This window comes from Ptychodera flava, chromosome 22, assembly GCF_041260155.1.
Source record: "Ptychodera flava strain L36383 chromosome 22, AS_Pfla_20210202, whole genome shotgun sequence".
Classification (NCBI taxonomy): domain Eukaryota; kingdom Metazoa; phylum Hemichordata; class Enteropneusta; family Ptychoderidae; genus Ptychodera; species Ptychodera flava.
The window spans coordinates 15,216,406-15,240,214 of record NC_091949.1 but is presented as its reverse complement, the minus strand read 5'-3'; the positions used below and the strand labels follow the sequence as shown (position 1 = coordinate 15,240,214).

Sequence of the window (23,809 nt, the reverse complement as noted above, 5' to 3'; positions counted from 1 at the left end):
CGACGCTGGCTATCTTTTCACACACAATTTCTCCTTGTCACTGCATCCATTTAATTCCTGCTGACGTCACTTTCTTTCCACAGTATCCACAGATGGCCTTTCCTACATCATGCAGCGGCGTTATTCTGAACCCTTGCAGTCGGCAAGACACCCTGTCAACTTTAGGAAAAGCTAGGGAGTCAAATACCAAGACCCATGAGTGCCGACACGAGCCGTGTCCATCGATCAATATTCAAGAAGACAACAAGAGACAACATGGCGAGGGAACACCGGTTCATGAGCGCTGAACGCGTTGAAGGCTACACAGACGCCGTCTATGCTATCGTCATTACGATTCTGGTGAGTGATTTAATCTGAACGACCGATCGTTTTCTGTGCGCGATAGAAGAGTTCTGTTTAAAACTGCAATATTTGAGTACAAGATTATAATATAACTGTAGTGACACTACCAATTGAAAACACAAACACTCAGCTATCAACGCGATTTCAACGTGGTATATACATGTGCATGTTCGCCGCCTCTAAACGCCGTCTTTCTAGCTTCGGCATCTCGGTTTGTTCACCGTGCATGATTGTAAATAGTCGATGTCGATTTCTGAAAACTGTTGCATAATCAGGGTCACTCCACCAAGTGATCATGGTATAATTGAGATGAAAGTTTTTTTTATATTTTTTTTATCGTTTATTCGTTCAAGTTTTGCTTCGTACTGTTTAAGTACACATGTGGACGAGTTTTACATTATGCATGAGGTATACGTACTTGACAAAATTGGTCCATTGCACGCAACATTTTTTGGCAGAAAGGAGTATATACTACCCCAGATGAAAACCCGTGTAGCACTGGTTGTTTACTGTAGCCGTGGCCCTCATATGTTTTATCACCATTGCGTGGACGGAGCACTTTGATGTACCAGCAGTCGCGTCGAAGCCTCGTAACTTATTTGCATAATGTAATTATTTGTTATTCTAAATTTGGACAATGCTCCGACTAATTTACAGTTCCTTTTGATTACGTATACATGGCAAGGGTGACGTGTTCGAGAAGCGACGAAATAAACATCAGGTCAATGCTATCATTTGACAATGATGTATTTGCACTGTATAACCTTGAATTTATTGATTGGCATGCACAGGCATTTGAAATCAGATTTCCCAGTGGCGACATCATGGAAGTTGAAAGCATTGGTCTTTATGCGTCATAATGGACTTTGTATATTGGTCGTGTTCTAGAAAGTTATGTTCACATACGACATGGGTTTTTCAAGAGGAGGGTATGGATTTTAATGTTTTAAAATCCATATCATAAAGGACAGCCCTGTGTATGTAAACTTAGAATTAGCGCACACATACCACGTATTGAGACTGTTAGATGTAATGATATGGGCGTGAAATATAGAAAAAGCCATATATGACAAGACCAAGAGTGGAAGATGAAGTTCATTTTCTGCACTACTCAAACATCAGGATAGGTTCTCCAATGCGTTAAATTTCCAACCCAACCCACAATAAGTTAACACGTTAACGACGACTGACAGACAGACAGACGGACAGAAAGACAGACAGACAGACAGACGGACAGAAAGACAGATAGACAGAAAGACAGGAAAATGCGCACACAGCTGCTTCAAAATGAGCTGTAAAACAAGCTGTAAAACAATAAAATCATCACCTATGTCTTTTACGAAATTATGAAACTTCGCTATGATATTATAGATAACTCATATTTAGTTCACGTAGAGCTTTACTGTAATTAAAATGTCCAAAAGATATCCATGCCATATCTCTGGTAATAACATCTTCATCGGGTGTGTGACGCTGTAAGTTCATGGTCAAAGTGACCACAGACCGTTTCACGGATCTCCTTCCCCCACATCTGCCGTAATTAGAGCGATAGAAAGTAAATTAAATCATTTGCATATAGCCACCACCCTTTCCCGTGTGGAAATCGTGACGACATTTGTCTATAGGGCTTTGCAATGGTTCAGCTCGATCGTGTGATTTGCGCCGTTACGCAACCGTGAAAAAGCCAATATTCAATCAGTGTAGCGGAACAAGTCATTCATAAATACTTGCCAGAAACATATCAATCCCCCTATATTAGCCCTCTATATTATCAAAACTGTTCAAATCCCCATTTAGTCTATCATATGGTTGAACATTTATTAATCCCACAACATTAAATACAATTGTGATAATTATGTTTCTCAGTATTTTTGGTCTTTGTATGAACTCTAATCTCTTGTTTTATACTGATCATGTTGATATATTCAGTATGCTCTCAGTTGCGTTTCAGTCCAGCCATAAATTGATATGTCAATATTACAGTAGCACGGGTGCATTTTCATACTCCGGCTGTGTTAACAAGATTAAATCATTTCTAAATGATTAAATTTTTAGTACAAAAATCTGGTATTCCAATCACTTATGCGCTACGATGATACAAAAGTGGCTGTTCCTGTTATGGTTATTGATTATCATTCAAGTAGCATATACAGGGGCAGTAGCTGTATCAACTTTGATAATATTTAGCCATATTTTTGTTCAGCTTATCAACTCGGTTCCTCTTCTAATCCCTATAGCATGATGAACTGTCCAGTATTCATTCAGCTTGCAAGTTATTTTATCAGTGCCCTCCGGACCAAATGATCTCGATGATCTCGAGATAACTCATTTATGAATGTCTCGCAATATGTAAATGTAACTCTCTCTCTCTCTCTCTCTCTCTCTCTCTCTCTCTCTCTCTCTCTCTCTCTCTCTCAGATAGTACCGATAGCAGGGGACGTGGCGGACTATGACATGGACAAGGTAATAACTTTATTGTTTACTAAGTATCGGATCCTGGGGTTGTGACTATCTCAGACAAAGACGCAAGGGATATGTATGTAGTTATAGACTGATAGCTGCATTGGTCCAGATGAAAGTAATAGACTGTGTGCAGACTCGGTAGAAGGATTTGAGGGCAGAAATTTACAGATCGTGGATGTACGTGTAGAGAGACTGTGATGCACTACGGAGCTAAAATTTAATCGATGGTCGGCGATACCGATAATATGCATTTAATACTGTATAATAGGTCAAACACAAAGCCATTCATGCACGACTGAGTCAAACTTGATGTTCAGTCAGCAGTGATCAGTGAAGCTGTTGGCAGCGTTGCCATGCAACATGTCTGTTGTTTACATAATAGCAATATTATTAAAAGTACACTCGCCACAGAATTTCTTTCAACTTCGGCCCTAATACATCATTGTTCCTCAGGAAGGCATTGGCTTTTAATCAGGGCAATTTTCCGCTACGAATCACTCGCTAATTGAATTTTATCATCATCAAAACAGGGAATACAAATGCTGCCGTATCACATTAACCGTCATATATCATAATTACGGGCTTTCATTTCAGACTAGAACTGTCCATCTGACGATTATTCAAGATTGTAACAATACAGTGCCTTCACACAGCGGGACAGTTTTCTATCGCTGACGTACTGTTACAAAGTCAGAGCACAATTTCTGCGTAGAGTTTTGATATGTAGAGGCTCGCTTGGGAAAAAAAGGCGAGTAAAGGAGTGACAGGACAACTGAAAAAGCTGAAGTCTTCATGCAAAGCCACTGCCTTCCCTGATTGCATAATCTACGAACGATTTACAATATTTTCCTACGAGCTGTCATGGTGATGTTGAGTTCTATTCTCTCCGGACTGTAAAACCAGCCGCTTGTTTACGCGAAGACATGACTGTCTCTCGAATAAAATAATTTGCTATTGATCCATTCATTCGTTTCAAGTGGAAATTCAAATCGAGGTGTTGAAATAAGAGCAGGTGATCTATTTGTAATTATGTCTCAGCGAATACTAAATCGGACAAAGAACGACCGTCGTTCCAGAGATGTCGGACTTGATAAATTATGATTTAATTGACAAATGTCTTCGTTTAATTGATGTTTATGGAAGACGCCAATGCAAAGCGAGTTGTTTCTATACAACCGTTAGAGAAACAATCTTTCTGTCTTTCCCTATGCTATGCTCGCTGGATCATATCTTATCGATAAATTTATAGCGTATGTTACTGGAAGATGTCATGCCGCGATACTGCGCATGCACGCAATAATACATTTTTCTCGAATGATTTTTGCTCCCTTGAAGGTGTCATAAGGCAATTTAAAATGCAATTTGCAGACGCAGATGTGTCGCAAAGCGCGCGCGAATATTCTCGTTAGATTAAAAATGCAAGAAATAACACTGCTTTTATTTTGCAGACCCTGTTTGAAAATCTCTACGACGAATTATCAGTTTTTCTCATCTACATCCTAGCCTTCATCTTCATTTACTCCATCTGGGAGGATCATGTGTGGTACGTGCGTGCGTTTTTGGACATTTTACTACGTTCAGTGCCTATCATTCACACGTCAGCGTCTTCACTTTCTGATGTGGGTAAATTGGAATAAGCATATTAGAATTGTAAAAAGAATCTAAACGAATTCCATGTTTTCATATTAGCGTTTTGTTCACCTGCTTTCGTGATAACGATTACAAAAATACGTTTTGTTTCCGATACTAACATGCCCTTTGGAAATAGTGGTGTAGGTCGGTCGGGAACCTGCTTGTTGTGTTTTGGTTTGAACCACAGAGAAACAAGAAACATTTGGCAAATTCATGTCAGATTTTTGAAAATGCGAAAAAAATTAGGGTCGAAGTGTTGAAACACTGTAGGACCTAGGTCGAGGTACAGAAAACATACATTTTTTATTTGCCCTAATTTCAGTATACATGTCGGCCCTGTTCATTTTTCCATTAATAATTTTCTACCATTCTCTGATAAAATACAATACATATAATGTGATTGGGATATCTATACGACTTCAGATATCCATCACAACTATGATAAAGCGAACGCCATGACGGACTCGCACCGATCCAAAAGCGTCAAATTACCATTACTTCAACATATATCATCATAGTCTGATGCGAAGCTCAGTCCTCTCACTTTTGATTTGCACAGGTGGTGATGTTTACATCGATATTACATAGGGCTTCTGTGTGTATTATGCTTCTATTTAAACCATCTTGAATGATGCATGCAAAGCTTGCAACTTAGACACGAAATCACTTGTCTGGGAACGAGATAAAATGAGCTATCGATTTCGTCCTTTCCTATATCGAATGCTCTCTACCAGATGTTAGGCGTTGACGTATTCTGTTGTTTGTTTCGTGTCACAGGATCTTCAGCGCGATAGAGCATGTCGCCGACACGGTGTCCTTGGCAAATATAGTAAGTTTAATTCTAATCTGTGAATAAACACACTTTCAGTGGAGCAAACAAACGAACAAACAATCAAATAAAACAACAAACAAACGAACAAGTTTTGTGTTTGCACTTTTTATCAAATTGAATTGTAGATTGAAGTGTTTTCTATCTGATATCTCAAGATGGCATGGGCCGTCGTCTTTACAGCCGTCTCTAGATGCCATTGAAAGTCTTATGGCAAAGAATTGTTCATTATTAAATGATTTCAATGGCAGATATGCGCAACTTTTCTATCTGATGATCATGTAATGATGATGGTAATGCGATGGTAATGATGATGATGATAATTACAATGATGACTGTGATGATGATAATGATTTCTTTATCATTTTTGTAGGTGTTACTCTTGCCAATCACATTCCTGCCCTATTCGGTGAGTGTTAAAATAAGTCTCGTCTATTTCACTGATCAAAGAATGTCGATTAACATCGTCACACTTTAAACAGTTTTTCTTTAGCCGCTTATCTTCTCGGCGCCATGTTCATTAAATTAAAAGCCTACTTGTGAAGTTTGAAAACAATGTGGACTCACAAAGAAATCATTAAATTTATTCCGACACTGCATACGTATTATTAGTTCATGACGCGATGATGAGAGGTTTGTTCAAAAGTCGATAAAATTGATGGTGTTGATGAAGTGAAACATATTCAAATAGGTTTCGTTCACAGTCACGCGTTAAGAAATCGACATTTTCACGCTAAATGTGTCATAATGCAATTAACATATTTACCGTAGCGCAAAAATGGGATTTCATCGGTCGCTGCATGTCTGGGCATACCTGTTAGTTTCGATAATCCCTAAATTGCCATTTCTAAAATTCCAGGTAACTTTACTGTCAGAGTTTATTGAAGATGCATTCGCCATATTCATGTTAACGTCTTGCGTTATCGTCGCATCATGTCTTGAGGTTTGTATATTTAATTTATTCATTGATGTCTTTATGCATTAATAACAGAAGAGTATTAACGACTGTCTTCAACGCATATTTTAGGTTATGACAAAGGCATTGCCCGGTAAATAGCACATATCAAACACCGAAAGATTTGCCATTCGGAATCACAAATGTTCTAAATATCCGTTACTGATATCTGATATTTGGAAAGCTGGACGTCTTCGATCTCGAGCTTAGTGTCACCTTGGGGACACTGAAGCAATTGGAAAAGCCGTACCTGATTTTCTATCCGATGGCCTTGTCTAAATGACTGAAAGAGGTCAAGAGACGAGGGGTCAATGTACAGACATTTAAGGTAGCATGAGCTTCCAAAGTGAAAGACTCAAACTTTTGCTCAAACTTTCCTGAATGAAACTTTCAACAAATTCTCATACCAAAACAACAATAAAATTTTGGGGTCACCGTGCAAAGTTTGGAACTAGCGAAACAAAATGCCTAGCATTTTGTGATATTTGAAATTCAAAATGGTCGCCATCCCCGTGTTAACCCTACGGGAAAAAATTAAATATTGGATTTTCGAAAAACTGAGAGGAGACGATGAAAGTTTTTCTTTCTCCCAGAGCTTTAAAATGAACCCCCGCAAGTGGTAGATCAGAAAAGAATTGTAGGAATTTGAGAGTCCGAATATACCTGTCCCCGAGGCGCGTCAATTTGAAAGATGGTTATTAACAGATGCATGCTTAACCTACTGAGACTTAGCTGGTTGGTCTTGCCGAATGGCTGTCCGCATGCATTGATAATGCAACTCGGGCTAATTATACAACACAAACGCAAGAGCGGCATATCAAATTTTGTAAATATATCCCAAACGTGGATAATAAATCTTCTAACCCAGCATACTTGTTGAAACTAGACAGATATCCTCTGTTGGTTTCGAGTATAACGCAGATGATTAAATACATGGATAAAGTAATTAAAAACACGGAATACACTCTAATTTATGACTTCAAGCATATCAATAAGGTCACCAGTTACATTCAACAGCCATACAATTGATTTCAGCGATTAATTAAAGCTATGAATCATTTGCATTTGGAAAGCATTTTGAATAGAGTTATAAATGAGCCGGAAAATACTACAATAGTTTCATCAAAGCCTTACATAAAGTAATTGAGAGTAGCTCTCGATACAGACAGAATTAAACTATTACGCGATGATGACAGGTTTTTCTGTGGGAAAATATTTTGATATGATTAAATATCCATATCATTGGGAGCATATATATAAACTTAGAATTAGCGCAGACATATTAAGCATACAGATTTAAATTTGTAGATATAATAATGTACATGCGGCAAATAGAAAAGGCGCAATTTGTCAAGACCAACAGCAGAAGATGAAGTACAATTTTTGCTTAGATATGTACACTATTGAAAAAAAACATCAGGAATCGGTTCTTCAATACGTATCCCACCAGAGTCATACACATACAATCAGGCTTTAGTGAACATTGGACGAATTAGGATAATACATCGATATCTGCTCAAAGATGAGGGAATAAGCCACAAAACAAACACCCAACAGCCTCGCAGATCTTACACTTATGTCCATACAATAGTTGAAAATTCGCTACAAGATAATGTATCTCACATTTATCTACATCAATTATTCATATTATTTATGTAAATCTAACGGTTTTTTATATTTTCATTTATATTTCATTATACTTTTTGTACTGGCTTTTTTCAGACTATCAATTTCGTTCCTGGAGAATTTTATTTATTATTATTTTAATCCATATGACACGGGCGATGAGATTTCCATACAGAAAATTACATGATATTTATGTTGCTGACACTGATACCAGACCGAAAAATTCTGTGACTCGCCGCCGTCCCCTACCCATGGTTATCGTCGGAGACGGTAGAGCATCCATACACGACCGAGTCTTTGCAGTCTTTCATAAGCTTGACTCGTCTATAGTTTAAGGAGAGATAAGGACAGAATCTAGAGAAAGTGTCTGCTTGCTGACTTGGTCTGTGTGTATGAGTGTGTCTGTGTGTGTGTCTGTGTGTGTGACCAGTATGTCTCCTGTCAGCTCTTTCATCTCAGTGCGGAAGAAATCTTCAGCTTACATATACCGCAATCAAATTTTATGCGTTTTTTATTTCAACAGATTCTCATAACCTGTGTTGCGTTCAGTCGCCCAAAAATGTTAAAAGAAGAAGTTAGGGGACACGAAGCGAGGGTGAGTCTATTAATAATGTGGTTCATTGATTTATGCGAAGTATGCCTGCGTAATCAATAGTATTACGTAACATTGTCTCTTTTGTTACTGGAATGATCGATTATGGTGATTTTTATCAGACTGTGTGTGGTTTCGCTCGCTTTTGATTGCACAGCATCTAAACCCGATGCCCTTTACGTCGCCGATAGCAGGCTCTGCCTCCGCAAAATACTTATGCTTACAGAGACGCTAAACTCCAGGATAGAGTCAGATTTATTTATTTGTTATTTATTAAGTCCAACATAGATATAATGCAGTTTAAAACAATATTCACCCGCACTAACAGGAGGATTTAGTAAAAGTGATAAAATTTGGCGACAGGACAAGAAAGCCAGTTAAAATGACGCACAACCAGGACATGACATAAATTAAAAACAAACGCTATTCGCTTTTCTTTTACAAATCGAAGCAGAGACACAGATGTTGATAAGATCTAGTATATAGCTTTGGAATGCGATTAATTTAACTCTACATTTGTCTAGTTGACCGGATGTGTAAATTGAAAACAAGATTAAAACTACAATGTCCATTCAATTTTTATAGAAAGTTTTAATGGTATTGAAGTCTTATTTCCTTTAAATTTTAACGGAATGGATTCTATTGTCGACGAAACGTGTTACTGCTTAGGCTTAAATGTGTATGCGCGCGCGTGTGTGTCTATCTATGTGTATAAGCGCTTATAAGCGTATAATACCTGGTTTTGTTTGTTCTCGTATGAAAATAGCGCAGAAGATGAACTTTAATTTCGCCAGACGGATTCTTCCTTACGTATCTATTATTGGCACTTTATTTTATTTTAAATTTTTACTTTGAATTAAAGTTTTTAAGTATATGTATACTTACTTTGGAAATATTTGTCAATTATTTCTTAGATCTACCTGCGAGGAATGATGGTACTTAAATCTTCTGTGAAAATCGTTCTCGCTGGGTTTGCAACGGGGCTGGCCTTTGCATCACCTTATGCGGTGAGTATCGTACATGTAGCATTACGCAATTTCACGATATTGCAGTAATCCCAACATAGGGTGTGGGATTTTTATCTTATGTATCACGGTTGCGGCAATGTGTCATGTCCATTACCGTGTTGTCTCCAGGGCAACAAGGCGTAATGTGTCCAAGGGAACGAGACACTCAGACGACAATTGGGCGGAAAGGTGATGGATGACTCACATCAGAGCACAGGGCCTCATAAGTGGCTATTTAAGTCAATATTACAGCTTTTTTTCTTTCTTTTTCAATGTTACAAATAAGCCAGCTGAAGAGCACAACACTTGTGTAGCTGTCTTTTGTGTAGTGTGTATTGGCATGTATAGTGCGTCCTCGTAAATGTGACCTTTAGTTCCGTGACCTCTAGGCTCTAGCCATGCTGTCTGTAAATCTTCACATAATAGCTGTCTGTAAATCTTCACATAATATTTTTGACATGATATTTATGGTCGATGAAAGTAGTACATTGTTAATATAATAGAGTGTCCTTCATGTTTCATTAACCGACATTTCAGGAAGCTACAGCCTGTGTAATACTCAGAGTGTTTAGTGACGAGGGCGCTGTGCAAATGTCATATGAATTTGCCCAAAAGTGTTGACTTGATCGACAGATAGTACTTGGTGACATGATGTCATCACCGACGCAGTTTACATTGCTAAAACAGGGAATTCAAGGGCAAGGAGTAAAATTGGGTTGCATAATATGAAAGGAAACTTTGATGAAAACGTCGCCGCCTAATCACGCCATTTTGAAATAAGTGTACCTATCAGAGTCAAAGACCGATTTGTCCAGTAAACATTGAATGTGTTTTTTTTCTCTTTCAGTCTTGGGCGTTTCTCATATTGTTAGTTTTCCATGACGCAATTGCGGCAGTATGTATCGGCATATACAACTATTATAAAGGTGAGACTTTCTTCAAAATAAATTATATATCGGGGGAGAGAGAGAGAGAGAGAGAGAGAGAGAGAGAGAGAGAGAGAGAGAGAGAGAGAGAGAGAGAGAGAGAGAGAGAGAGAGAGAGAGAGAGAGAGAGAGAGAGAGAGAGAGAGAGAGAGAGAGCGAGAGAGACCATTGCGTACAGTCGCATGTCTGCGTACCACTTGCTTGACTGCCTTAGTGAAGGCGCCTGGCTATCATCAACTTATTAGAGCATGATCAAATTCGTTGAAGTTTATACAGTTTAAGAGATCTCTTGAAAAGCCTCTGCTTCTTAAATTGCGTTAGCGTGTGATTTATCTGACATATAATACATGCTTCCCCGATTCTATGAGAGAAACGCATGTCTGATTTCAAGTGTACTTATAATTAACATAATAGATTTGAATAGCACTCGCCTCGAAATTGAAAGACTTGAGCGTGTGCTCAAACTTTCTGTTCGAAAACTTTAAACAGTTTCCTTTCCGAAATGAAGAATAAAAATCAGTGTTAACCATGCAAAATTTGGTACTAGTTAAACACCGTGACATTTTTCAATATTTACCGGCGCTTGAAATTCAATATGGCCGCCACTCCTGTGTTAACTCTATGGGGGGAAATTAAATTTTCGATTTTCACAAAAATAAGCCAGTAAAAACTTTCTTTGTTCCATGAGCTTCAAAATGAGCCATTAAAAGTGGCGGCAAAACATTGTATAAATTTCTGAATCAAAGTATATGTTCTCGGACGCATTCTACGCTTACACGGAAGTTGATTGACGCGCATTCCATTCAACGGTACATAATGCAAAGCTTCGTAAGATGAATTTACGGCGTTCATATAAAAAGACAAGACCAACCGCAATATATTTCTTTCTCTCCATTCCAGGGTTTTCCGTCGGGCTCTACCGCCACAGGCATTGTGGGAAATATCTGTGGCATCATTTATTTGAGATGAAGCTTGACAAGGATCGGGTGGCAGGTATAATTGAACGCCCAGAAATGCGGGGACCACTTTGTTCTTTTGTCATATCGTCGCTTTCTTCAGTAAAAAACTGAGGGTGTGTCAAACACAGGATGCCAATGGTATTATACATTGCCACACAAATGCTAGTACATGCATGTTTTCTGTTTGCGTTTCCAATGATGTACCATTTCCGAGATTGTGTCGTCGAACGCGACATTCCTGTTAATAGATTTACACTTGATTGACTGGATAATCTGTTCTGAGCAATAGCTTAGCGGACGGTTAATTAGGTTGTCCTGCTGTGATAAAATCAATAAAACAGACAGACATGTGCGTTAGAAACTGGTAATGCATATTATTTATGTCTGATATGTGAAAACTGGACATTCATGATTCATTCAAGCTTGCTTGGAAACTTCTCATGCAACAGATTTCGACCAACACTGAATTGACTGACCGCAATTTATGAGTTAGTGACAGTGTAGATATACTAGTAGTAACGTTTGTCGTTGATATTGTACCAAGAATGTGTTCTAGATGTTGGATTTTTCGAGTGACGAATTCAATGTACGTGAAGGGAGACTGTGTGGTACACCGAACGTGTGTCCACTTACATTGGAAAGTGGTATCCAATGAGTCATATCCATGCTGCCATTCTTAATTTGCAGTGTTCTCGGATGGCGTGTTCTCAATCGTCGCAACTTTAATTATCTTGGATCTCAGGTAATTATGGGCTGATTTAGAGCTAAATTTTCCATGACGGTAATTATTTGTCTCTTTGTTGAAAGATAACCTCGTTTTGTCTCCCTTTGGTCATTGTGTAATTTAATGCTGATTGCTGTAATATGCACAACCGCTGTAATTACAAAAGAGCCAAATTTCCGTATTTTAACGAGAAATCTTTCAAGAATTACACATTCGTCCTTGCTCTGTTTCTACTTTGAATGGGATAACGCCTTGAGCGACAAACTTCTCTACATGTTCACTTTCCCGCGAGACCGAATCTCGTTTAAAATCTCGTTTGCTTTGATTTGCTTTCAGTACCGATGCAGTGCCTTCTGTTGACGCTGAGACGAGCAAATCTCTGCGTGAGACGCTTGCCGAGAACCAGCACATGTTTCTCAGCTACCTTGCCAGCTTTGTGACAGTAGGTGAGGAAAGGAAATGCTTCCGATAAACAAACAAACAAATAACGGGAAATTGAAGAGGGCGGAAAGTCTGGAACTATCGATCGCGGTTCATTTTCCGTGACAATGGGCAATGGCATAGAGATGTTCAAATGAAGATATCATTTAGTTGTAGTTTTATATTAGAATGGAAGTTATAGTTCCATTCTTGGACGTGGAACGTGCATCGTATAACATATCGGAATCCAATTCCTTTTACTCGACAAAAACGAGGAACAGCGTAACGATCACAGGTGACGGCGACGATGATAATGAAGATCATCAGCATCATCTTCATCTGAACAGTTTGTGTCTGCACAGAATTTTCCATCAATACAGTCCCAATTCCCGAAACGGAAATTGTACTTTCGATCGTTTATATATTTATATGAAAAGCACATTACATGACCAACAAAACACAGCGCATCCATTAAAGGCACAAAGCCGGCCATTTTTCATTAATTTGGTTAGATACGAGATACTACTTATATTGTTTGATAATGAAAGATACTGAATGAAAGGGTGACCATGCATATATTCGACCCCGGTTTTAGAGACGATACATGAAACCATCGCGAGAATGAATTAATGATCATGACCATTAATTCATTTTGGCGATGGTTTCATGTATCGAGTCTAAAACCGGGGTCAAATATATGCATGGTCACCCATTCATTCAGTATCTTTCAACATGTCAAACAATATAAGTAGTATCTTGAATCAAACAAAATGCATGAAAAATGGCCGACTTTATCCCTTTAAACAGTAATGTAGATCACAGTCCCTCCACATACCGGTTGGGAAACGCCTAGGTCCCTATTGTTACGATGCGCCTTATGGTTTGATAAGATGTCTGTGTTTGTAATTGTAGGGCTTCATTTCGGTTTGAATACAATCCACCCCACACCAAAATAAACACCACATTTCATGTGATACCTGTCGTAAAAGTTTATTATCAGGCACAATTTAGACTTGGATCACGCATTGGAATGCAGGCGAGCTACCGTAACCGCCATTTTGTTTTACGGAAATCAAAACAACAAAACCAAATGACCGATCTCTCCAAAACCTAATGGATTGTTCATTTTTTGAAATGGTTGACGCAGGCTTCACATATTAGAGTAAATATCAGTGGTTCTGGGTAAAAAATGTTCAAAAGAAAAACGCGACGAAAATGGGTATGAAATACGGATGCCAAACCATAATGCGCATACAATTCCTAATCCGGTACTTCACATATTAAAACAATAGTTCCCAAACGGTGTGTCGAAGGACTATGTGTAGATATATACCGCCTCCATGAGGCACAAAAACTAGGTATTTCGAACGAAATGTGCGTTTGACATGCAGATCGCAGAAGAAAGGATCATAAAGTATGATAAGTATTTATAGTTGAAGCCGAGCATTGTCACAGCCTTTCTACGTGGTTTACTAAATTGTATTCAAAGCAGGTTTTAAACTTGATTTTTTTAACGTCGAACTTACATCATATTCACGTATTATTTTCCTACATAACGGAATCAATCCTTTTACTCGACAATAAAACGAGTAAAGTATTTATAGGTGAAGCCAAACATTACCACGGCCTTTTTACGTTGTTCAGTAAATTTTATTCAGGGCAGGTTTTAAACTTGATTGTTTTTTTCTGACAGGTTTATTGTGGATAAACCATCAAGCAGTGGTACATGTAAGTATAAACTGAACTATGTCTGGTGTCTGCAGCGGTCGATGAAAGCATGTGACGACAAGATTGTTGTCGGAAAATTTATTTTAGGACTGAACTTTTTGTCAACTTTTGTGACCCGGGCTTTGTCAGAGCCCGGTCAAACCACAATAGCCACACGCTGTCACCGATGACCCTTCGCGTGAATCTCAATAAATTTAAGAGAGTTGGCGACAGTAACTCGTAAGATCTACGATACTAGCTCCATAACTGTCTATTGTTTAACGCGCAACAGAATTTATATCAATAGACTGTGGGAATCGCTAGGTAAGCTTATGTCAAGGTAGAACGCGCCTCGGAGACAGATTGTTAGACGCTCAAATTTCTACAATTCTTCTTTAATCTACTACTTGTGGGGATTCATTTTGCAGTTCTTGGTGTAAGAAAAAATTTCGCCATCTTAGTTTTTTTAAAAATTGAATTTTTTTTCCTGCATAGAGTTAACACAGGGATGGCGGCCAATTTCAAATATCGGTAAATCTCCGGTAATATGTGTCTCTAGTACCAAAATTTGCATGGTGACCACTGATTTTTATTCTTAATTTGAAAGAGGATGGTCGAAAGATTCCTCGAGAAAAGTTTAAGCAAAAGTTTAAGTCTTTCATTTTCGAGACGCATACCACCGTAACAGAAATCTCACCAACATGCGGAAACTGGCGATGTCATTGTCCGGAAGAGTGGGTTTATCTGTACTATGGAAGCCCATGGTTTCTGTTTACCCTATGGCCCGGGTAACTGCTTCAACAATGGTACGCTTTCACCTGGTTTTGACAGGCCACACCGAATGCTGACAAAACGATTTGCATTATGTTAAAATTGATATTATTCTCATACCTTTGTCCAACTCTGTACTTATTGAAGTCTCTTTAATTGTTTCAGCACGTAAGTGTCGTGACACGGCTAATGAGCGCCCTCAACAAAGCAGTAAGTATTATGTAGTCTCATCAAATGAACGCTTAACGGCGGGTACTTATTCATTAACTATTCGGGGCACAGATATTTATCGATCAGGGCAGGGACTTTTTAACTTTTTGATAAAAAAATCGCAAAAAAACTAAAACATTTCTGACAGTGAAATGCATTTGGTGCATTATAGTAAGCGTCTCCATGAATGTCATGACGACGTAATTTTGCAATTTATCACGCACCGCCAAGTATAGTCTTTCGTGTAATAAGCCTATATCTTTGTCTTCATCGAAGAGCGAAAATACAAATATGGTTGTACAAACACGGGTTGCGAAGAAGTTCTTTTCGTAGGATATTTTTGTGATAGGTTAGTGTATCAAAACGTGAAAGTTGAACCATCGGGACATTCCACATTTCAAATTGTCTACTTATTGAGCCATGAACCGACTTTATATCATTTTAGAGAAAAAATAATTAAAAAGGGAAAGATTGAACAAGACAAAAACTCTACCCCCAAAAGAGTGTGTCGATATCTTCATTCAAGTAGTCGTGATTTACCATATTTTCTTTTTCAGTCATTGTTGTTTCTCGGCCTACTTCCGTTTTGTTTCAAACTCGTCGCTGAATACGCTGGTGATGTGAGTATAATTATGCAGACACACTTCTGCCAGTGTGTCACCATTAATGTAGCCGTGAACTTGGATTATAACTTGTGTTTTGAAATTGTGTTAATATTAATTAATCTCTATTAGTTTAGTGTCTCCAAGAAATGGCAGATTCCAACGTGTTAATTAATTCTGAGAGTAAATCTGGTTTGTGCGACTCCAAATAATTTGCATATTGTCATGTCAGTTTCTTTGGCTATGTCTTGATCAGACGTGACGTACTTGTTGTCTATTTCCTCAATCGTTGGGTTTGATACAAGTAGGCTCCCTTGGCCCTAGTAAGGCTAAGCTACATTTTAGATTTCTTTCTTTTTCGGATACTATCTAGTAATTGTCGTTGGTTCTGAAAATTTTCAATATTTTGAATTGAAAAGCGCGTTTTAATGGAATTTCTCAATCGTTTTTTTTTCTGTTCAGAAAAGAAAGTTTAGAACATTTGCATATATTTGACGGATCACAACGTACATCTGTTCTCTAACTTTCAATCAACCCATCACACGCCCCTTGTCCTTGTACAAATTGTGAAGACATTTGTTCACTCATTCCTATGGTGACACTCAATACTCAAAAACTTAGCAAAGGTTGAAGTAGACATCTCTGTCAAATGGCAGAAATCTAGAAAGTCAAGTGCGCCTAAATATCGTGAGTGTACATAGCTGTTAATTATACTCATAATATGGTACTCGCTGTAATTAGAGAAAACACATTGAACACGATTGGAACTAATTTGGGATAATTGGATTTTCATATTTTTCAAATTTCTCAAAAGTATTAGATGCTCTAAAGCTTAATGTTGCAATAGTACCATTTACTCATAAAAGCAAGTGTATAACTTAAAAAGAAAAGCAGATGAGCTTACATTTTTAGATCAAACACACATTACTTCGTCATCCAATTATACCAAATTAGTTCCAATCGAGTTATTGCAAAAATACCAACTGTCGCTGCCAAGCCGTTTGTTTTTAATTGGCTGACGTAGATGGCGTGAGTCAACTCTATATTAAGTGCACTAATCCGAATCATTTGATTTTAGCAGAATATATTATTTTTCTCTGTTAACAGAGCACTGACAGAAATGAAAATTACGTAGTCCAAATCAACAGCGCTTGTATGTTCTTTGCAAGCATTTGCCAACTGTTGTTGTACGCTGCTGCTTGCAGACACAGGTGAGTGATTCTCTTGCCGGGAGTTTTTATTCTTTCGGAAAGTGTACCTACTTCTGGCTTTCAAAATGTGTGAATGACGTCACAGTCTGGCGCGTCAAGCTTTCACGATCAGCCTCTGCTCCACGACTCTTCACATTACTGCGCCTAGATGGTATTGATTTCAAATACTAAGACAGCTTCTCCAATTCATTATTCGAAACTCTCTGGCGTTCAACGTTAACAACGGTGTGATTATCTGCCTGAACACTGCAAGCCATGTAACACTTTCAGATACAGAAACGTGAATTTGTACATGTAAATACATTTAACATAACTTTTCTTGACATGAAGAGAGAAAGGAACTGAGTGAGTAGCATCGTTACCGGAGTTTCATTCCAATTTTCTTTTTGTTAAATGGGCTCTAATCACATCTAATGTACCGTAACAATAAGAAATCTAGGCAAGACCTGCAGCAACAGTCTGATAAAAAACGAGAAAAAACTCTCTCTCAAAAAGAAAAACTGAGCAAACTAACCACTGAGCCATATTGAGCCGACAGAACGATATTTTTCTTTTGGACTAAAAACACTTTCCTTACATGAAATGTAGGTTATTCACAAAGTATATGAAAACGACATTATCTATATCAGATAAGCTTCTATCAGTGTGTCGGGGTGCAGTGTAATAATTTCTGAACTTTGACCCTTTCAGCGACAAACATTTCCACGACAGCCACAAGGGTCTGTCCAAGATTCACGTGATCTGTAAACTTTTAATCATTCCTATAATAAGGTAAGAATGTCTACTTTTATATTCGTGGTTCAATTTCGAGTTGGCATCGTCAAGTTATTTTGTTGGGTAGCTCAAAGTTTCACGAGATATTTCCGTGTTGTCGATGTCACTTTCACAGTAATTCAAATGCAAATGATATACAAATGATATGCAAATGATATGCATAGCTTCGAATCATCTCCAATCATAACCTCTGATTTTCTTTCAAACGTCACAGGATTCTTTTTCCCTATAGAATGTAGTATTCATAGTAACTGGAAATGACAAATGTACTTCCCATAAAATGAATTAAAGTCAAATACTGAGAATACTTGCTCACTAATTTTGCAACAAATTCTGTCTTTTTTTTTTCCCTTTTCAGTCTTATTGGATTTTGTGTGTGTTTTATGCCTAACACAGTGGATGCTGACGTCATTAGCATAGTAAGTATACAAATTATTTAAATGGATAGTAGCTGTGACGTTTGAAAATAACGTCTTATTCGTCCAAGAAACAAGTACACGGTTTCTTCTTCATAAAGTGTGTTCAAACATGATGCGTTGTGTAATGTGTTGACAAATAAATTCTAGTGTGGACAGAAATTTGGTTGTCAACAATATCATTGTACACTACACATACACATACGCAGGCTATCACAGATCCGACAAGATGGACACAGTACATTTAGAAACGGCTTTTAGAGTAAGAAAGTAAAGCTCGTTACACAAATATTGAGAAATACAACAAAGGTTGTAGCTACTAAATGAAGATTTAATAGATCAAAGGTCATAGTATTTCACTGCACAAAGACGTGTATAATTTTCTTGAAATGGGAGATTTTCGCTTTGTAACGCCAATCGCTCATCAAAGTAAAAAAATCATGATATAGGCACCTAGTTACTTACGATGTAAGCAACCCCGACTTTTAAAAATCACGTTTTGTTTATTGTAATGAACTCCAGTGAATTAACCTGCTTCCAGTCAGAAATTTCACACGTATGATAAAGGCGCTGTTGACAAGGCACGTATGAGGGCGCTTCATCATAAATTCATGAGTTCGGGGAAAATGCTATCGATGAACGCGTCAAATTATGTTGAATAAGAAAGTTGACATTACAGATTCCGATCAAAGTGCAACTTCCTTAAGGGCACCTGCAAGTAATGACATCATGTTCCATCATGAACTTGACAATCTTGTACTCATTAAACACTGATCACTTTTTTTTTTTTCTGCACCAGTGTACCACATGTGTTATATTGCTGTACGCCATATTGAAGTTAGTGATGGAGATTGTTCACAACGTAAGTAGCTGCCAAACAACTTTCTAATTTTTTTTTTCGCTTTTGTCGATAAATATCTTGCAGTTTATATCGTTAACTGCAGGGCGTTTTGAGGCAAAGAAAAACAGCGGCAATTGCTAAGTTTGGGTTAGAGATCGACTAGGAAGCAGACAATTGGGCGGGGGAAATCGACATTTCTCTAATTATCGTGACCTAAGGAGTCCTCACAATAGATTTCCGCAATGTTGTGGTTAACACACAAATTAAATCCAATGATTCATAATATAGTATCAGTAAAATAAATGATAAACTAATAATACCTCATGTGTGGATCTGTCTGTTCCTTTACGTGTACAACATTCGGACAGAGAAAAAGGAGTAATTTGCTTTCACTGTGATAAAAATAAAATACCCGTTCGGTAAATCTTACACCAAAGTGGGCACCGGAGAAAAGAGTATCGCATCATCTCATATTTCATGCTAAATATCAATTGCCAGGAAGAAACTTTCTCTTGGTCTTATCTTGTGACAAGAGAGAAAGGATGGACGTAAAAAGTCACGCGTGCGAACTAGTTAACGAAATTTGTGAACAGTGTTTTCTTTGACCTAATACTGTTAACATCACTTTGCGCTGTTGTTTTAAACATCACCTGTATGTTTCTTTCACTGACTTGTAATGTTTAGTTTGTGAACGCATTGTTTCCTTCAGGTAAAACCGGACTGCGGCACGGCGGACGAGGGAGACGAGGACGTCGACATGAACGCGACAGAGATTAATGGGATAGAAAACAAAAGCGCTGGCACCGTGGAGGAGAAGAGTTGCGATAACGACGTTTCAGAATTGTCAATAGACAGCGGAACGAAATTGTAGTTAAACCGCCACACTGGGAGCGAAGATGGTCTTCTCGGCGGAAGATTGTCAACTTAAGAGAACGTTATTTGATTCCATATGCACGTTTTCAATGTTTGATGTTTCGTGAAGACTTCTGAAGATGACCTAGACGTTTGACAGTATCTCGTTGCCGTGTGTGTTATAGACTTCTACCCCAGTCTACGATTCAGACAAGAGTCATTGGGGCGCACTTTTCCTGGCAAGTACATTATGGTAGTTGAGTGCCCCAGGGCCTCGCGCAAGCTCAGGGCATGACGGATTTTACCATTTCTCCCAGGGGTGTGCAGCGACCAACACACTCGCTCTGACGAGTAACGAGTCAATACGATACCAGCAATTGTCGATAGTTTTCAAGGATTTTTGTTTCAAGTCGATAAGTTAAACCGTGTATACCTCGTGTCGTATGTTGGAACAACGTACATATCACTTGACCTTTTTACGCATATCAAAGTACATTTTTGAGAAAAAAAGCAAAATGTTGATATTTAGAAGTATTTTAATTTTTCATAATCAATCACTCTCAAGGCACATGGGAAATGCTTTGAGTGTCACACCTCAAAGGTTTTACACAATGGAGATTTCAGTAAGTATTACCGAAAAGTGTTACAAGGACCTCTGTAGCTCTTAATTTGGCAAACACGAGCTTGTACTAGGTTGTAGTCCAAATGAGGTCAGTTCTGAGGACACGAACTGTGAGCACTGTCGCTCCGCTACAAGAAGTCCGGACACTGCCATAGCAACGCCATGGTAACCAGACTCTCAGATGACCTTACACAGTAGGATGCGTACACGTGTGTCGTGATTTATTTGTGAAATAAGTAGCCACAATATATACTGTGCTTGCTTGATAATTGAATAGTCTCTAGGATATTAAAGCCCTACTAGCTGTAACTCTTGAAATTCGTTGACCTCAAAATATTTTCCTATTCTCTCCTGGTTTTCTCTGAATTCTGCCCTCTGAAGGGATATAGGCTTTTACTGCATCGGGAAACCATTCCTTTGTGAAAAATTTGACAAGTAAAGTCAAATTTTAACGGTCATTTTGATTTCCCGCCATTTTCAAAATTGGTAATATTGTAAAGGAAACAGAACATACAATGTAATTACATTGGACTACTCTGTGCAGTTTATGTGAAGATTTCAGTGCAGATATTCACAATATCCACGGTTTTTGATTTTCTGCATGGGGCTGCGATTAAATGTTTGGGCAAACATTTAATTGCAGTGCAGTCTTTATCTTGTTCAAAATTGCATGTAAGCTTACAGTCCCATCGGGTAGTTAATAATAAGTGGTTTCACGTACCTAAATAATTATGTACATTATCACAAACTTATTTTAGCTTGAAAGTAAGATCATAAATATAATGCTAAAAGATACAGCTAGTGGGGCTTTAACTGAATCGATTTTTCCTTTGCCTTTAACCAAACGTCACTTGTTTCGTTAAGTTGCCCATTGATGCGCATGGATAATCTCAGCAGACTCCTTGGACGAAAAGTGCAAAGCGAGTCTCAGAAACGGACTTCATTCATTCAAATGACATACATCCGACGCTATTCACATTTGGGCAGTTAGATATTGTTTGAAATAACTTGGGAAAGTAACAAGAAAGAAAGTGACACTTTTGTCGCGAAAACCAAAATTCCTGAGCATTGTTAACTCAATGGGCAAGTATTGTGATTGGTTAGCCGTGTTCTTCATAATCCAAATGTTTGTACATGTAAATATCTTGATATTCATGACAACTGAAAGAATGATTCAGTCTTGCATGGGTGTCTCCACCAACTTCAAACCCAACCACCAATACGTGACTAAATGTTTCAGTGTAATGACGCATACATGTGTCGTACCGAAGTACCCTGTGATATTGTAAATAAAATGTACAGTACTGGTTGTACTTCCCTTTGCCTTTCTACTAGTACTAAACAGATGGACATACAGTGTAGACTGACACCAGGACATATTAAATAAATAAATATGTCGACTCATAGTTCACGCAAGCACGTATTTATCCACATAAATAAACATACATACATACATACATACATACATACATACATACATACATACATACATACATACATACTGTACATACATATATACATAAAAAACATACAAAACATACATACATACATACATACATACATACAGACAGACAGACAGACAGACAGACAGACAGACATACAGACAGACAGACATACAGACAGACATACAGACAGACAGACAGAAATATAGACAGACATACATACATTGCATCCATCCATCCATCCATCAACCCACACTCTCGCGCACACACACATACACATAGGGTGTCCATTATGGACTACGCAACAAAAATATAGAATACGAAGGGTTTCTCAAGTCATAGCCGGAAAATGCTCACGGTTGGGACATCAAAGATTTAATCGCCATGACACTTGGCAAATATCCTGTGTATTGGCATCTTTCGCTGATATTTGCAGGTGAAAACAGGCCGAAAAATATACCTCGTTTGAATTTTCAGGTTTAAGATCTCATTAGAATATTCAACATCCCTTGTAACTACCTCCTCTGTATTCGCAGCTTCATAGCTCCCTATCTTCAAATATTTTTCTCTCACAATACAGAATATTGTTATACAGGATATTGTTACACAAATCATATAAATAATATATTAAGACGGTTTGAGCTCGTATAAATCATTTCAACCATACAAAATATGCTATCTATTATTATCTTCGAGGTGTTTGACGGTAATTGGCCGATAATATTCAAAATCGTGAAATAATAATCAGAGTAATCGGAATGTGTCAAATTAAATGCTAATAGTTCCAATGTCGTTGCAATGATCAGTTCCGCTCCCTGGCACATATCTTGTAAGGATGTGGATGGTTGACGAAGATGCTGGAAAATCCATCCAGTCGTGGAGGTGAGCCCTGAGCACTGAACACCGTGAAATTCTGGAACAGGGACGTGAAGAGTAGGAATAACTGGGCCTTTGCCAGGCTTTCGCCGAGACACACTCGTCTACCGGCGGAGAATGGCATGAAGCTTGCCGGTTTGGGTTTCAGTCGCCCGGTGTCTTCCAAAAATCGCTCTGGAAGGTTTAAATGAAGACGGGAATTTAAATGTGCATCATACGAACCAATTTGACGAGCTGTTTTCGGACTATAAAAAATGAATGACAAATTCACTGAAGCTTCATCCATCAGCCATTTTAGCATGATCATAAGTTGTGCAAGTAACCAACAATGTTAGCATGGGGCCTTTTTCATAGACGTCACCTTGCACTGGGCGTTTCCTTATGGCGTGTTGTTCAATTAAGTTGCCGCACCATTGTCCGTCAGTCAAACGGTATAAACTTACAAATAGCTGTCACTAATTGCAGACTACACACACGCGACATCATTTTACAGCAAAGACTAAATTATATTTTCCTCCATCTAGTCTTCGCGAAACACAATAAATAATGTTGGTTTTTCTTCATTACTAACCCATGTCATTCAAGGGTGAAAAGTTTTTGTACACTGGACGTGGTGCGCATGTACATAGAGGGAATATTTTTTTTATCTATACAAAATGTTAATTTAAATATTATGTCAGACCGATAAAAATATAAAAAAAATTATATTTGCTTTACCTGGTTTAAAATTTCTTGGCTCATCCCATTCTCGCTCGTCATTATGAAGTGCCCATAGATTTATCATTATGCAGGTATCTTTAGGGATCTTGTAGCCACCTGAGAAGAGTGTTAAGAAAATACCAATTACGCCGTTGGTGGCGCGCCAGTAAAAATATAACAAGTGTTAAAGGACATTATCGCTATCTTTGACCCATTTTTCACCAATATTATTGCAAGCGAACAATGGCCGATATCATTCGACTTATTGAAAGATGTCTAAAAAATGGTCGACCATAGACAACTTCCATCCA

At 38.1% G+C, this 23,809-nt stretch overlaps 1 protein-coding gene and 1 long non-coding RNA gene across 3 annotated transcripts; one reads left to right on the top strand and one right to left on the bottom strand.

Annotated features, from left to right (window-relative positions):
- The first annotated feature begins 19 nt into the window (after positions 1–19).
- Positions 20–21,794, top strand: LOC139122767 (endosomal/lysosomal proton channel TMEM175-like). 2 transcript variants are annotated; one of them, XM_070688473.1, is made up of 20 exons: positions 20–339; positions 2,761–2,805; positions 4,254–4,348; positions 5,215–5,266; positions 5,640–5,675; positions 6,126–6,209; positions 8,371–8,442; positions 9,354–9,446; positions 10,294–10,372; positions 11,273–11,365; positions 12,019–12,073; positions 12,392–12,501; positions 14,169–14,203; positions 15,119–15,163; positions 15,721–15,783; positions 16,873–16,976; positions 17,667–17,747; positions 18,109–18,169; positions 18,966–19,028; positions 19,717–21,794. In XM_070688473.1, the coding sequence occupies exons 1-20, from the start codon at positions 196–198 to the stop codon at positions 19,876–19,878; spliced, it is 1,572 nt and encodes a 523-aa protein (XP_070544574.1). In that variant the 5' UTR covers positions 20–195; the 3' UTR covers positions 19,879–21,794. The 2 variants fall into 2 exon arrangements, with proteins under 2 accessions (XP_070544574.1, XP_070544576.1); XM_070688475.1 differs by lacking the exon at positions 11,273–11,365 and having other exon boundaries at positions 62–339.
- A 482-nt stretch (positions 21,795–22,276) lies between these two features.
- Positions 22,277–23,616, bottom strand: LOC139122361 (uncharacterized). The gene is made up of 2 exons (XR_011549432.1): positions 23,517–23,616; positions 22,277–22,973 (listed from the first exon to the last, which is right to left on the bottom strand). It is a non-coding gene; the product is annotated as an uncharacterized lncRNA (long non-coding RNA).
- Positions 23,617–23,809: the final 193 nt, after the last annotated feature.

Coding starts and splice junctions, on each gene's coding strand:
- LOC139122767 (XM_070688473.1), top strand. CDS start 196: ATGAGTGCCGACACGAGCCGTGTCCATCGATCAATATTCAAGAAGACA. Junction 2,806..4,253: donor CGGACTATGACATGGACAAG/GTAATAACTTTA, acceptor TTTATTTTGCAG/ACCCTGTTTGAAAATCTCTA. Junction 8,443..9,353: donor TTAGGGGACACGAAGCGAGG/GTGAGTCTATTA, acceptor ATTATTTCTTAG/ATCTACCTGCGAGGAATGAT.